Consider the following 15,958-nt stretch of genomic DNA (forward strand, 5'->3'; position numbering starts at 1 on the left):
TTTCCTTCTCTGACCAGCCAACTTCTCTGGAAGTAGTAATTCAAAATGATTGAGGTCAATACTGTCATTTAGAGACAATGTAAGTCATGGAATTCTGGCTGAAGTAAAATTATATAAGTGGTTTACTGACTTCTTATTGCCGAAAAGAAATACTTGGTAACTTTAAGATGATATTTTTCAGGAAAACAAGCCAAGAAGTTCATATATTCAATCAGAACTAATGGTGATTGCAAAATTAACTGTTGATTTACCCATAAAGATTTGGAACTGTTGATACTTAGAATACTTGATACAATTAACTACATGATTATCTATGCTATTAATGTAAAAATATTTCACATAAGTCAGCATAGTTATTTTTAATATGGTAAGACTTGCTTTAGAATCACATTGTAAAATACAAGATCTTTGAAAAATTAGAATCTATATTGTTATGTTAATATTGTTATAAAGAATGTTTCTACCCCTGTAGTTTTAAAAAGATTTGGTAATATAAAAATGTTAAGAAAATTCCTCATGAGTTTTTAGTTCTCACATGTAGTCAATATACATAATATCAAAGCAATCATGGTAAGTCTTTAAAATCATCTTTGTTGGATTAATTCTGACCTAAAGGGTGTGTATGTGTGGTGTGTGTGTGTTGCTCTGTTATTTATTTTCATGTTATTACCCGTTTCCATGTATGTGTTTCTTGAGGATAAGGAATGTATTTATCTTTGTAATATTTATCATCTGACACAGTACTCTTATAAATAGGCAATCAGTAGAGGTTTGTTTACTAAATTGAATTGGAAAGAAAATCAACCCCTTTAGGAGATTTAGAATGAAATAAACTTTACGAAAGAGTTTAGTCTAAAAGGAATACCTACTGCTGTTAGCAGATATTTCAAAATCTGATTTGCGAACTAAGAACTTCCATTACTTTCTCACTAGGAGCAGCTATGCAAGTGCCCTTCCTTTTCATGAGTGAGTTTCTTTAAAATTTCAACTGCAGTATTTGTAAGATGGAGCATGGTTTTAGAATAATATTTCTAGCTATTCGCTGAAAAAAATGCAATCCATTGTATTCCCTTTGCATATAACAAGCAATAAGCTAAAAATATCTAAGAAGGTTGGAATGTTTTTGTTTTTCAAACTACAAGACTTTATTCTAGATGGTTATGATAATAAAAATACTGTGTCCGTGTTGGTTTGTCATATATCACTGTCCCTCCATTGATAAACATTTTATATGTGACTCATCATAGACAGTGGGCATCTTTAAGTAATGCCATCTGGGTACTAATACTGGGTGGTATTTTCCTAAGGAAAAATGTCAAAATTGTGGATGAGACATATTAGAAAACACAACTTACTTCAATAAGAGCACTTCAATAAACATATTGTAAATATATTTCCAAAATGACTGTTTCTCATGAAAATCAGAAAAACTGCTTCTCTCCTAGGAAACAATTTAAAGAAGTCAAGATCTTTTTAAGACATCAGAAATCCATCATGTGGGGCAACTGGGGAGATGTGATGGCTCCCACTGTGCTCATTGCTCTGAGTTACGGAAATTCTAACCCAATTTATATGATGCAGATATTTCCAGGTTACAGCAAATAGGCCACTTAATTTCCTTTCCTTTCACAGAATGACCCCTGTCCCTAAACTTCTGGTATGAATTTGTCATTTATTACAGTCTGAATTGCCCATACCTAGCCATGTGGAGTTGTGATGAGCACTTATGTCTTTATTTTATCCATCATACACATAACCTCAAAATATGTAGAATTAAAGTCTCTCTGTAGCTATGGGCTGGAGGGGGTTACCACTCCCGGCAATTGAGCTGCGGGCAAGTTCACTGTGGATTTGGTGAGACTGAATGACAACGCAACACTGGGTGTAAAAGGATGCTTACCAAGCTTTATTCACACTGCAGTAGGTTGAGCGCTAGACTCCCATCTGCTCCATCTCTGACCCCACTCAGCTTCTGCCTCAGGCTCTCCTCTTTGCTCTTCTCCATCCTGTTCTCTTTCTCTCCTCTCTCGGATCTCTTCTCTCCTGCTTCCCTCTGCCTCTAGCGCCAGGTGGAACTCTTTTTATAGCAATACTGGCAGTATTGGCTTATAGCCAACAGGTAGGCAAGCATACGCCTGCTCGGTAAGCTAAGGATTACCTCATCGCACATACACAGTGGGTATCAGCTGAGGATCCTGGTCATGGAACTTCCATTTCCCTACACTATCTCTCTGTGGTCTCCAGATGTGGGTTTCAGAAGAACCAATGGTGATTAAACTCAGATATATTAGCTATGGCTGCATCAAGAATGACTACAAATAAAAATAAGCTTTGACATTTTTCAAGCACACAAACTCACCTTCAGGCTTATAAAAAATATGTCACAAGTCCAAAGGTAAAATTTTGCCCACAGAAGTTTTATAATCCTCTGTTTTTGCAGACAGGGCCTCCTGCACTACATCTGTAGTCACAGAGGCTCCACACTGCAGTAAGACAGTGTTATTCTCACTTTAGCAATTCCTGTGAGCAACGTTTCCTACTTAAGTGCAAAACAAATAGTTACTTAGCATTTCTAAATTGTGGTAAACTCCTTCAATGCAGAGATTCTCAACCCTGATTGAAGAATAGAATCTCCTGAGGAGATTTTTAAATAACTAAGTTCCAAGTGCCCCCAAAGATTATGATTTCATTATTGAGCAGCGGGACCCAGATATCAGTATTGTCAAAGCTCCTGAGGTGCAATAAAACCCAGGAAAATTACAACTTTTTGCAGAATTTCAAAGGAGGCCCCAAATAAATCTTACCCTCAAAACAATTTGATTCGTTAGTCAGTTACTTAAGTAGCCAATCCTGACTCCACTGTATCTTATTATTTCAAATATATCCTCAAAATCAAATAATTTTAAAATGTTGTGTATGAGAATTCTTTGTTGTCCCTTCCTGTCCAACAGAGACTCTAAGAGCTCAGCAAGTCCAAGTGCCTCATTTACAGATGGCAATCTCTGTGATAAAGGAAAGTTAAGGGAAAGTTGCTGTAGGTCACTGGGCTACTTATCAATAAGTAGAACAAGAACCAGAATGCAGGTCTGACTTCTCCCACACGTGTTACTGTCTTAAGCTGTCCCCCACTTCCTCCTTAGCTGCCATGCCCTGCTGTGAATGCACTGTGAAAACCTTACCACCACACAAGGGGCTTCCTGTGCTCCGTTGTTGGGCATGAAACCTGTTAGACCTATTAAGAGACTGAGTCCCAAAGAGTTTTATTACATCAGATCCTCTGGATGTGTTGGCTACCCTGTTCTGGAGCCTTTTGTATTCTTGTTTCCAGAATGGCAAGCCATGGATGTATATAATCCTATAGCTAATAATGACAATAATTATTTTATTTAAAGCCCCTATTTTATTCCTTGAGGAAACAGGGACTCAGAGAGAGTAAACCAGCCCATCTGTTCTGCTGGCACAGATTTTGGTTCAGTTTTACTAGGCATAAGAATTTATACAATATTGACATTGAAAAGATCCTTAAGTCCAGAAAAAATATTTTGAAATGATATATTTAGCAGTGTGGTCCTTTTTCTAATGACATTTTATTCAAATGTTGTTGGGTGCGGGAGTTGGGGTGATTTGAAATCCTGGAGTCCAACCCATTTGTCATCTCCTCACCACCTTTCTGAAGTCCACCACCAACTACCAAGCCATATGGAAACAAATAATAACAGTCTTTTGAAAACTGCTGATTTTATCCAAGAAACTCAAAGAAGTTATGCTAATTAAAACTAAGTAATTAAAATAGGTACAGATGTCCTGATATACACTCTGGTGTTCTTTCCACTGTATGAGACTTGCCTGTATATCCTGCCTTTTTCATGTTTTTGTTTTTTGCTTAATTCTAACTGACTTGAGAAAACCTTTTCACGATAGTAATATAAAAAATGCTGGTGGTCCCACTGGCACAGGTATTAAAAGCTTCTGTTTTCATCTTTCTGAGACCACCAACTCTCCTAGATGCTTCCTTTTCACATCTTAATTCCACTAATCATCTTCATCCTCATATGTAGGCACCATAGACCCATTTGAGGTTTCTCTGTGACTCCCAGTTGATCTCAGTTTGGATGGTTCAATCAGATGCTCTTATCACAGGTGCCCCTTATCTCTACCATGTAACCTCCTTTTGGGGAAAACCCCTCACTCAGATATCTTCAGCTGCTTCTCATCTCTTCTGTACAAAAACCAAAGAAGGCCCAGTAAAGCTAATCTCAGGAGTTCCTGCTGCCTGTTTTTCATGTGGCCCCAGGTTTGTGGTCATACACACAAGTTGTTGCCAAAGGAGTGATTTCCTTCCTTGAGTTCTAAAAGAGCCCCTTCTGCCTCTAGCATTTTGCTATGTTCATTTATATAACACTCCCTCACATCTGCCTTTCAAAGGCAGAAAGGGGGAAAATTGGGATACCTATATCTGCCATACTCGTTCTGTTTCCCCTGACTCCATCTGCTTCCCACCATCCCAAATTACAAGAAAGTGGTGGTCTTGTCTTTGGCCACATTTTCCAGCCAGTATGCTCCATCCTCATTACACACTCCTGTTAATGCTTTACCATGGACAGGGATATTTTCTGTAAGTGCAGTGGGGAACATTAACACCTGAGCCCTCCAAGTTTGGTGTTAGAAATGCTCATTTTTCCTCTTACATTCTGCCTGAAATTAATCCAAAACTTTTCACAAGCAGATGGAAGCTTTAAACCATTTTGGGGAAGGTCATATACACTGAAAGACAAAGGGAAAATCACATTAACAATTTTCTAATTTTTACCCTACTAAGGTGACTTTTAGTTGGCCAATACTGACCCCAACCCCCCAGAATTGTTACACCATAAAACAAGTTTCTGCAGATGAAGGAAGAATAGAACAAACGGGTAAAGAAGATTCAAAATTCATCTAGCTAGAAGAATATCTTTGTGTCATATAAACATATTTACCCAATAATATTATGTTTTACAAATTGTACTTCTCTGGGAGAATACTTTCTAATAATATCTTTATATATGGAAAATAAAGAAGACAGGCTTCAGAAAAGTAAAGTTTAAACAGGATGTTTTTGTTGGATTTTTTTCTTCATATTTTATGTAGTCTCTGTTAAATGGCAAGATGGAATTCAATTCTATGTTGTTCTCGAGAAGATTCTCTTCATGCCTTAAAATTCTTTATAAAATTGAATTTTGTTGACTTTCAGTTCTGCATTTTTAATTTGGCATATTAAAATCAAAACTGGCCTCAGTGATCATTGGAACAGTTTAGCAATAATCCAGTTCATATTCACAGCCAGGTATAACTTCTTTTTTTAATTCCTGTAAGGGCCTGTAGGTTTGGATGTTATTGAAGCTATTAAAGCCATCCATGAGTAATTCCTATTTAAAATCTTTCCTATATGCATTCTCTTTTACTATGATAAGTTACAACATATTTTTAAACATTCAAAATGTGAATTATCTTTCTATTTATGCATAAAGAAGCATTTCCTCTGTGAATCCCCACAACTATTTTGATTCTGCAGATCATATGCTAATTTAAATATTTTCTTTCTGTAAGTTTAGGGCCTTTTATAGATACCTGGGGACTTTGGTCACTCTGTGGAACAAAAAAATTGTTCTGAAGAGTTAACATCATTATTGACTTCAGGCAGTCATACTCCAGGAATATAAATCTGAGATTCTTGGTCCCATAGTTTAATGAGAATTGTCAGAAGTTAAGAATAAATGCTACCTGTTAGAAATCACTGTGTAAACAATTTTCGCTGTGGAAGATAAATGTAGGTATCTATGAACATAGCTATGCATGTGATGTATTAAAAATGTACTGTTAATTAGTGTCTAGGATTGTGGAATATTGTGTCTCTCTTCTAGATGCTGAATGAGTCACTAAAATCACTGATTATGTTTAAATTCCAAAAGAAAACATTTATAGGTAATAATAGCTCGAAGTGACTCCTGTCTGTCTATATATGTTGTCTTTTGCAGCAAAGCCATTCTTGGGTCTATGCTATTCGGTATGACCTTACAGAGTGAACCCCCCATAGAAATGATAGCTCCAGGAGTGTGGGATATAAGTCAGCCATCCCCAGCGACCCTGCAGGTAAGTGCTAGACTATGATATTAAAGTGCATGGTAAATCTTGGTTAACAAGTAGCTTTTTGTCAATTATTGAAACAATTTTCTGCCAGAATCATACATTTTAATAGTCCTCTCTCTCTAGTCTGCTGGAATTTATAAAATCTCCACTGCCTTTATTTTTGTATTCAGTACTCTCAAAACAGTTTTTCCCAGTTTATGTAATAACAATTTCAAGCCATTCCCCATCAAACATGATCATGAAGGGAAGGGATGTAGTTTTGCCATTAGTAAACACATTATGTGCATTCATTTTTCTCTCCATTGTCTAAAAGCAGTCATTGTTATATATTATTAACTTACTACCTTACTCAACATCAGACTCTGCATTTTGTCATGGTTTCTTAAAATTTCTTATATTGTACACTCCTAAATGACTATCAATTAGCTCAATAGTGGGGAAGAAACTGCAAACAAAAATCTGTCTTTCATATTTTCATTTTTCTTAAAGCTTCTCTACTTTCTATAATTTGTGATTATGAATGAAAGGTGATTAATGATTCAAGGCTTTCATACTTTTGCTGAGAGTTCCTCATGTGTTCATGATTATTAGTGATCATATTGGCCAGATACCTAAAGCATGGCCACTCCCATACATGGTAATGAAGGAATAAGACTTTCCATCTCTTACAGGAAAAACAGAACTGCTCTCTGGGTAGCACTCTCTAGAACAACATTTCTTAACCTTAGCACTACTGATGTTTTTGGATCAGATAATTTCTTGTTGTGGGGGCCGTCTTTGCATTGTTTATAAGCATCGTGGTTTCTACCCACTGGATGCCAGTAACATCTCCCCAGTTCTGACAACCAAAAATGCCTCCAGATACTGTCATATGTCCTCTAGGGATGAAATTGCTTTCAGGTGAAGATCACTGCTCTAGAGGACGCTAGTGGAGTCTCTGGGGTCTCTTGGGATAAAGATGTGAAGGATAATCTTTAGCAAGATGAACAACAAGATGTTGAAATTGGAAGAGAAAAATAATACTAATAATATGTGGCTTCCATTCTGAAGGAAGGAGAAAGTCCCCACTAGATAGTAGCCAAAGATCCAAATCTAATCCATAGACATGATCAGAAAAGAATGGTTGTTCAGACTGGATCTTGGCACACCATTATAAACACTCAACATCTGATGGCTTACTGATAAGCAGATGTTCTGCTGTGACAGTAAAAACTACTTTTTTTTTAAGAAGATAAATGCATGTTTTTTTTTTAGATAATTATTTTTTATTGAAGGGTAGTTGACACACAGTATTACATTAGTTACAGGTGTACAACACAGTGATTCAATATTTATATACATGATAATTCTAGGTACCAGCTATCACCATACCAAGTTGTTACAATATTTTGACTGTATTCCTTATGCTATACATTACATCCCGGTTACTTATTTATTTTAAAATTGGAAGTGTGTATATATTTTTTTTTGTGAGGGCATCTCTCATATTTATTGATCAAATGGTTGTTAACAATATTAAAATTCTGTATAGGGGGGTCAATGCTCAATGCACAATCATTAATCCACCCCAAGCCTAATTTTCATCAGTCTCCAATCTTCTGAAGCATAATGAACAAGTTCTTACATGGAGAACAAATTCTTACATAGTGAATAAGTTACATGGTGAACATTACAAGGGCAGTCATCACAGAAGCTTTCGGTTTTGCTTATACATTATGAACTATAAATAGTCAGTTCAAATATGAATACTCATTTGATTTTTATACTTGATTTATATGTGGATACCACATTTCACTCTTTATTATTATTATTTTTAATAAAATGCTGAAGTGGTAGGTAGATGCAAGATAAAGGTAGAAAACAAAGTTTGGTGTTGTAAGAGAGCAAATGTAGATGATCGGTGTGTGCCTGTAGACTATGTGTTAATCCAAGCTAGACAAGGGCCATACAACATCCATGTATGCAGAAGATTTCTCTCAGAACGGGGTGGGGGGAAGGTTCTAGGCCTCACCTCTGTTGATCCCCCTTTTTCTCACCTGATGGCCCCCATGCGACTGTGCCTGTCTTAGGTTGTTCCTCCCTTGAGGAATCTTACCCATCTCTGGCTAACCAGTCATCTTCTGGGGCCATACAGGGAAATGTTAAGATGGTAAGTGAGAGAGAAGTCTTATTGTTTGAAAAGGTTAGCTTTTAACTTCTTTGCATATTTATGCCCTGTGGATTCTATGCCCAGCATTTGTCTTGAGGTATCTTTACCACTTGGAAGAATTATGATACTCGGTAAATTTGATATGAGGCACGAATTCTATTTAAGGGTTGTAGTTAGGAAGGAAGAAGAAAAGCTATAGAAGTAGCAGGCGGAAGAAAACATGAAAAGATTGATTATTTCTTTGACATATCTTCTTGTAGAGTAACTTCAGCATGTATAGGTTTTAAACTACTAATTAAATTGCGCACACACATTAACATAATAGAAGTACAGTTATGTAACCAAAACATACCTGTAATTACCAGCCATCTCCAGTGAAACCAAGAAAACCAGTTAGGCACCTTAGGCATTTGTGAAAACTTATCTATGATATGGTGGATATTGTCCAACTGAACTTGAACAGTCTGAGAGAAATCAGACAAATTAAAACAGTCCATTCCTGGGGACTGTTCACATCCCATATGTTCTTTTAACAGTAAATAGTCTGTAGTTGTAAGATTTTGGAGTGCTACAATTTGCAGTTTTCCTAATTCTTGGTTGAGTTCCAACAGTATAGATCCAGTCAAATTTGTTGTTTTACTATATGCACAGGCCAGCTTAGATATCTCCTTCTTCATTCCCATGGCAAGTCCAGGAACTGGTGGGATGAGTGCACCTACACCTGTAGCAGTGCGTGGATCTTTGTTGGGGATTTTTGATGATCATCTTCTGGCATGAGTCTTCCAGAGAGTGCTGATGTTGGAAGTTCTTTTTCATATCATATCTTAGTTCATTTTCAGGGTAGCCAAATTAGGCTTTGATCCTCTGTATAAACACAAACAGACCCTTTGCCTACACTTTTATATGCCCTTTATATCATTGTGTAGAACTCATTGGAGGTCACCACACAGGAACAGCTTTTTTTTTCTTTTTTATTATTAATCTACACATACATGACGAATATTTTGTTTACTAGGCTCTCCCCTATACCAGGTCGCCCCTATATACCCCCTTACAGTCACTGTCCATCAGCATAGCAAAATGTTGTAGATTCACTACTTGTCTTCTCTGTGTTGTACAGCCCTCCCCTTTCTCCCACCCCCCCATGCATGCTAATCTTAATGCCCCCCTTTTTCTCCCCTCCCCTTATCCCTCCCTACCCACGCATCCTCCCCAGTCCCTTTCCCTTTGGTACCTGTTTGTCCATTCTTGAGTTCTATGATTCTGCTGCTGTTTTGTTCCTTCAGTTTTTCCTTTGTTCTTATACTCCACAGATGAGTGAAATCATTTGGTATTTCTCTTTCTCTGCTTGGCTTGTTTCACTGAGCATAATACCCTCCAGCTCCATCCATGTTGCTGCAAATGGTAGGATTTGCCCTTTTCTTATGGCTGAGTAGTATTCCATTGTGTATATGTACCACATCTTCTTTATCCATTCATCTATCGATGGACATTTAGGTTGCTTCCAATTCTTGGCTATTGTAAATAGTGCTGCGATAAACATAGGGGTGCACTGATCTTTCTCATACTTGATTGCTGCATTCTTAGGGTAAATTCCTAGGAGTGCAATTCCTGGGTCAAATGGTAAGTCTGTTTTGAGCATTTTGATGTACCTCCATACTGCTTTCCACAATGGTTGAACTAATTTACATACCCGCTAGCAGTGTAGGAGGGTTCCCCTTTCTCCACAGCCTCGCCAACATTTGTTGTTGTTTGTCTTTTGGATGGCAGCCATCCTTACTGGTGTGAGGTGATACCTCATTGTAGTTTTAATTTGCATTTCTCTGATAATTAGCGATGTGGAGCATCTTTTCATGTGTCTGTTGTCCATCTGTATTTCTTTTTTGGAGAACTGTCTGTTCAGTTCCTCTGCCCATTTTTTAATTGGGTTATTTGTTTTTTGTTTGTTGAGGCATGTGAGCTCTTTATATATTCTGGACGTCAAACCTTTATCGGATCTGTCATTTTCAAATATATTCTCCCATACTGTAGGGTTCCTTTTTGTTCTATTGATGGTGTCTTTTCTGTACAGAAGCTTTTCAGCTTAATATAGTCCCACTTGTTCATTTTTGCTGTTGTTTTCCTTGCCCGGGGAGATATGTTCACGAAGAGGTCACTCATGTTTATGTCTAAGAGGTTTGTGCCTATGTTTTCTTCCAAGAGTTTAATGGTTTCATGACTTACATTCAGGTCTTTGATCCATTTTGAGTTTACTTTTGTATATGGGGTTAGACGATGGTCCAGTTTCATTCTCCTACATGTAGCTGTCCAGTTTTGCCAGCACCATCTGTTGAAAAGACTGTCATTTCGCCATTGTATGTCCATGGCTCCTTTATCAAATATTAATTGACCATATATGTCTGGGTTAATGTCTGGATTCTCTACTCTATTCCATTGGTCTGTGGCTCTGTTCTTATGCCAGTACCAAATTGTCTTGATTACTATGGCCTTATAATAGAGCTTGAAATTGGGGAGTGAGATCCCCCCTACTTTATTCTTCTTTCTCAGGATTGCTTTGGCTATTCGGGGTCTTTGCTGTTTCCATATGAATTTTTGAATTATTTGTTCCAGTTCATTGAAGAATGTTGCTGGTAGTTTCATAGGGATTGCATCAAATCTGTATATTGCTTTGGGCAGGATGGCCATTTTGACGAAATTAATTCTTCCTAGCCACGAGCATGGGATGCGTTTCCATCTGTTAGTGTCCCCTTTAATTTCTCTTAAGAGTGACTTGTAGTTTTCAGAGTATAAGTCTTTCACTTCTTTGGTTAGGTTTATTCCTAGGTTTTTTTTTTTTTTTGATGCAATTGTGAATGGTTTTCCTGATTTCTCTTTCTGTTGTTTCATTGTTAGTGTATAGGAAAGCCACAGATTTCTGTGTGCTGATTTTGTATCCTGCAAATTTGCTGTATTCCGATATCAGTTCTAGTAGTTTTGGGGTGGAGTCTTTAGGGTTTTTTATATACAGTGTCATGTCATCTGCAAATAGTGACAGTTTAACTTCTTCTTTATCAATCTGGATTCCTTGTATTTTTTTGTTTTGTCTGATTGCCATGGCTAGGACCTCCAGTACTATGTTAAATAACAGTGGGGAGAGTGGGCATCCCTGTCTAGTTCCCGACCTCAGAGGAAGTGCTTTCAGCTTCTCGCTGTTCAATATAATGTTGGCTGTGGGTTTATCATAGATGGCCTTTATTATGTTGAGGTACTTGCCCTCTATTCCCATTTGCTGAGAGTTTTTATCATGAATGGATATTGAACTTTGTCAAATGCTTTTACAGCATCTATGGAGCTGATCATGTGGTTTTTGTCTTTCTTTTTGTTGATGTGGTGGATGATGTTGATGTACTTTCGAATGTTGTGCCATCCTTGCATCCCTGAGATGAATCCCACTTGGTCATGGTGTATGATCCTTTTTATGTATTTTTGAAGTCGGTTTGCTAATATTTTGTTGAGTATTTTTGCATCTACGTTCATAAGGGATATTGGTCTGTAGTTTTCTTTTTTGGTGGGGTCTTTGCCTGGTTTTGGTATTAGGGTGATGTTAGCTTCATAGAATGAGTTTGGGAGTATCCCCTCCTCCTCTATTTTTTGGAAAACTTTAAGGAGAATGGGTATTATGTCTTCCCTGTATGTCTGATAAAATTCCAAGGTAAATCCATCTGGCCCGGGGGTTTTGTTCTTTGGTAGTTTTTTGATTACCACTTCAATTTCGTTGCTGGTCATTGGTCTGTTTAGATTTTCTGTTTCTTTCTGGGACAGTCTTGGAAGGTTGTATTTTTCTAGGAAGTTGTCCATTTCTCCTAGGTTTCCCAGCTTGTTAGCATATAGGTTTTCATAGTATTCTCTAATAATTCTTTGTATTTCTGTGGGATACATCGTGATTTTTCCTATCTCATTTCTGATACTGTTGATTTGTGTTGACTCTCTTTTCCTCTTAATAAGTCTGGCTAGAGGCTTATCTATTTTGTTTATTTTCTTGAAGAACCAGCTCTTGGTTTCATTGATTTTTCTATTGTTTTATTCTTCTCAATTTTATTTATTTCTTCTCTGATCTTTATTATGTCCCTCCTTCTGCTGACCTTAGGCCTCATTTGTTCTTCTTTTTCCAATTTCGATAATTGTGACATTAGACCATTCATTTGGGATTGTTCTTCCTTATTTAAATATGCTTGGATTGCTATAAACTTTCCTCTTAAGACTGCTTTTGCTGTGTCCCACAGAAGTTGGGGCTTAGTGTTGTTGTTGTTATTTGTTTCCATGTATTCCTGGATCTCCATTTTGATTTGGTCATTGATCCATTGATTATTTAGGAGCATGTTGTTATGCCTCCATGTGTTTGTGAGCCTTTTTGCTTTCTTTGTACAGTTTATTTCTAGTTTTATGCCTTTGTGGTCTAAAAAGTTGGTTGGTAGGATTTCAATCTTTTGGAATTTACTGAGGCTCTTTTTGTGGCCTAGTATGTGGTCTATTCTGGAGAATGTTCCATGTGCACTTGAGAAGAATGTGTATCCTGTTGCTTTTGGATGTAGAGTTCTGTAGATGTCTATTAGGTCCATCTGCTCTACTGTGTTGTTCAGTGCCTGTGTGTCCTTACTTGTTTTCTGTCTGGTGGATCTGTCCTTTGGAGTGAGTGGTGTGTTGAAGTCTCCTAGAATGAATGCATTGCATTGTATTTCTTCCTTTAGTTCTGTTAGTATTTGTTTCAGGTATGTTGGTGCTCCTGTATTGGGTGCATATATATTTATAATGGTTATATCCTCTTGTTTGACTGAGCCCTTTATTATTATATAATGTCCTTCTTTGTCTTTTGTTACTTTCTTTATTTTGAAGTCTGTTTTGTCTGATACCAGAATTGCAACACCTGCTTTCTTCTCTTTGTTGTTTGCATGAAATACCTTTTTCTATCCCTTGACTTTAAGTCTGTGCATGTCTTTGAGTTTGAGATGAGTCTCTTGTAAGCAGCATATGGATGGATCTTGCTTTTTTATCCATCCTATTACTCTGTGTCTTTTGATTGGTGCATTCAGTCCATTTACATTTAGGGTGATTATGGAAGGATATGAACTTATTGCCATTGCAGACTTTAAGTTTGTGGTTACCAAAGGTTCAGGGTTAGCTTCTTTACTATCTTACTGTCTAACTTAACTCGCTTGTTGAGCTATTATAAACGCGGTCTGATGATTCTTTATTTCTCTCCCTTCTTATTCCTCCTCCTCCCTTCTTCATATGTTGGGTGTTTTGTTGTGTGCTCTTTTGAGGAGTGCTCCCATCTAGAGCAATCCCTGTAGGATGCCCTGAAGAGGTGGTTTGTGGGAGGCAAATTCCCTCAACTTTTGCTTGTCTGGGAATTGTTTAATCCCTCCTTCATATTTAAATGATATTCGTGCTGGATACAGTAGTCTTGGTTCGAGGTCCTTCTGTTTCATTGCATTAAGTATATCATGCCATTCTCTTCTGGCCTGTAGGGTTTCTGTTGAGAAGTCTGATGATATCCTGATGGGTTTTGCTTTGTAGGTAACCTTTTTTTCTCTCTGGCTGCCTTTAATACTTTGTCCTTGTCTTTGATCTTTTGCCATTTTAATTATTATGTGTCTTGGTGTTGCCCTCCTTGGATCCCTTGTCATGGGAGTTCTGTGTACCTCTGTGGTCTGAGAGGCCATTTCTTCCCCTAGTTTGGGGAAGGTTTTGGCAATTATTTCTTCAAAGACACTTTCTATCCCTTTTTCTCTCTCTACTTCTTCTGGTATCCCTATAATTCTTATATTGTTCCTTTTCGATTGGTCACTCAGCTGTCTTAAAATTCTTTCCTTCCTGGAGATCCTTTTAACTCTCTCTGCATCAGCTTCTCTGCGTTCCTGTTCTCTGTTTTCTAGTCCATTAATGGTCTCTTGCATCTCGTCCATTCTGTTTTGAAGTCCTTCCAGAGCTTGTTTTATTTCTGAATTCTCCTTCCTTAGTTCTTGCATATTTCTCTGCAAGTCCATCAGCATGGTTATGACTTTTGTTTTGAATTCTTTTTCAGAAAGACTGGCTAAATCTATCTCCCCAAGTTCCTTCTCAGGGGAAGGTGTAGCAGATGCCGAAGCTCTCTGGGTTAGTCTTGTCTGGATCATATTTTTTTGCCTTTTCATGTTGACAGGTGCTATTGACTGTCAGCTGGGAGGGCCAAACTTTTCACTTGCTACTGGCCTTTCTTTACTGGGACAACTGCGACCCCTAGTGGCTTGTGTTGCGTAATTGCGTGTAGGCTGGGTCTTTGTGTTTTGCCCGGCCGAAGTGTAGGAATTTTCGTTTCTGTGGGCATTTTGCCTTAGGCTGTTTCTCTGTTTTCGCAGCGCCCGGAGAGGTAATGGACAGTGGGGGGAGGGCTGTTTGGCTGTTTACCTCTGTGAGGGGTCTCAGAGATGTTGCCCATGGGGTTGGTCCGCCCGGTTTTCCCTGTAATTTCCAGCCACTGGGCTGTGACCTATGTTGTTTACGTCTAGCTGTTAAATCCCTGTCCCTTTAAGACTTTCAAAAAGCACTGGCTTTTCTTTGTCCCAGGGGCATCAGCTTTGGCACCCGCTCAGAGGTCTTGCTGCCCTGTTTCCCTAGTTTCCAGCCCTCCACGCATGCACTGTGTCTGTGCTCTGGTGTGGGTGGCTGGGGCTGGGTGTTTAGCAGTCCTGGCCTCCCTCTCCCTGCCGCCGGGAGCTGGGGGGAGGTGTGCTCGGGTCCTGCCGGGCCGGGGGTTGTATCTTACCCCTTTCACCAGATTCTCGGCTCTCGTACATGTGGATGTAGTCAGGCTGTTGTCCTGTGTCTTCTGGTCTCTCTTTTAGGATTAGTTGTATTTGTTGTATTTTCAAAAATATATGTTTTTGGGAGGAGATTACCACTGTCCTACTCATGCCGCCATGTTGGCTCTGATAAATGCATTTTTTTATCAGACTATTTCTTGCCAGATCCAAACCACCTCAGCTGAACAAAAATCTTCCAAGTCTTATCATTGCCAGAACTGTGTGGATATACATTCTTTATTACAGGGGTCTTTACTGGCAGATGTTGGGGTGGGAGAAGTAAGGAAGACTCTCAGATGATTTTTTTCTCAGATGAGGGGAACAGATCCTTTAGAACACAGATTCTGGGAAGTGGAATATGAAGAAAAGTTTCAAGTATTCATTAGTAGCATAGATTTCCAAGTAGACATCTGGAGCTATTACCAAGTTATTTTTTGTTTTTTGTTTAAATTAGCATATCTATTATCAACTACATCTTACAAAAAAAGGTAGAGAGCATGTAAATCATTCAACAGTATATAAAAAAGTTAAGTCATCCAATTTTTACAAGATAAGTTCAAATGGTAAGGAGTTAAAGGGAAACTTTTTAGAACACTTTAACTGATGACTGAATATACAAGATATAATAGGAGTTATTAAGGTATTAAAGTTGAAATACTTAGTAATCAGTATGCTCTAATTATGTATAGTTAAATTTAAAGCAGAATATTTCAACCTAAGGATTATAGTGAGGAAATTAAAAGCAAATTCTGCAACCAGTGTTTGTGTTAAGGAGCCAGGGTGGGTCTCAGGAAAAGACATCAAGGCTGACAGGAAATCTAGATTCCAGTCTTAGCTCTTTAACAGAAAATGTTATGACTTT

At 37.9% G+C, this 15,958-nt stretch overlaps 1 protein-coding gene across 9 annotated transcripts in view; it reads left to right on the forward strand.

Annotated features, from left to right (window-relative positions):
- PIK3C2G (phosphatidylinositol-4-phosphate 3-kinase catalytic subunit type 2 gamma) overlaps positions 1 to 15,958 on the forward strand; it is a 378,973-nt gene that overhangs the window by 133,634 nt on the left and 229,381 nt on the right. For all 9 annotated transcript variants that reach the window (XR_008993799.1, XM_057492030.1, XM_057492029.1 and 6 more), the window contains one exon: positions 6,015 to 6,129. Coding sequence is in view for 8 of the 9 variants with exons in the window: in XM_057492030.1 (XP_057348013.1) it covers positions 6,015 to 6,129 (115 nt within the window). In the remaining variant the exon portion in view is untranslated. The remainder of the gene's footprint in view (positions 1 to 6,014; positions 6,130 to 15,958) is intronic.

This window comes from Manis pentadactyla, chromosome 14 (genome assembly GCF_030020395.1).
Source record: "Manis pentadactyla isolate mManPen7 chromosome 14, mManPen7.hap1, whole genome shotgun sequence".
NCBI classification, from domain to species: Eukaryota; Metazoa; Chordata; class Mammalia; order Pholidota; family Manidae; genus Manis; species Manis pentadactyla.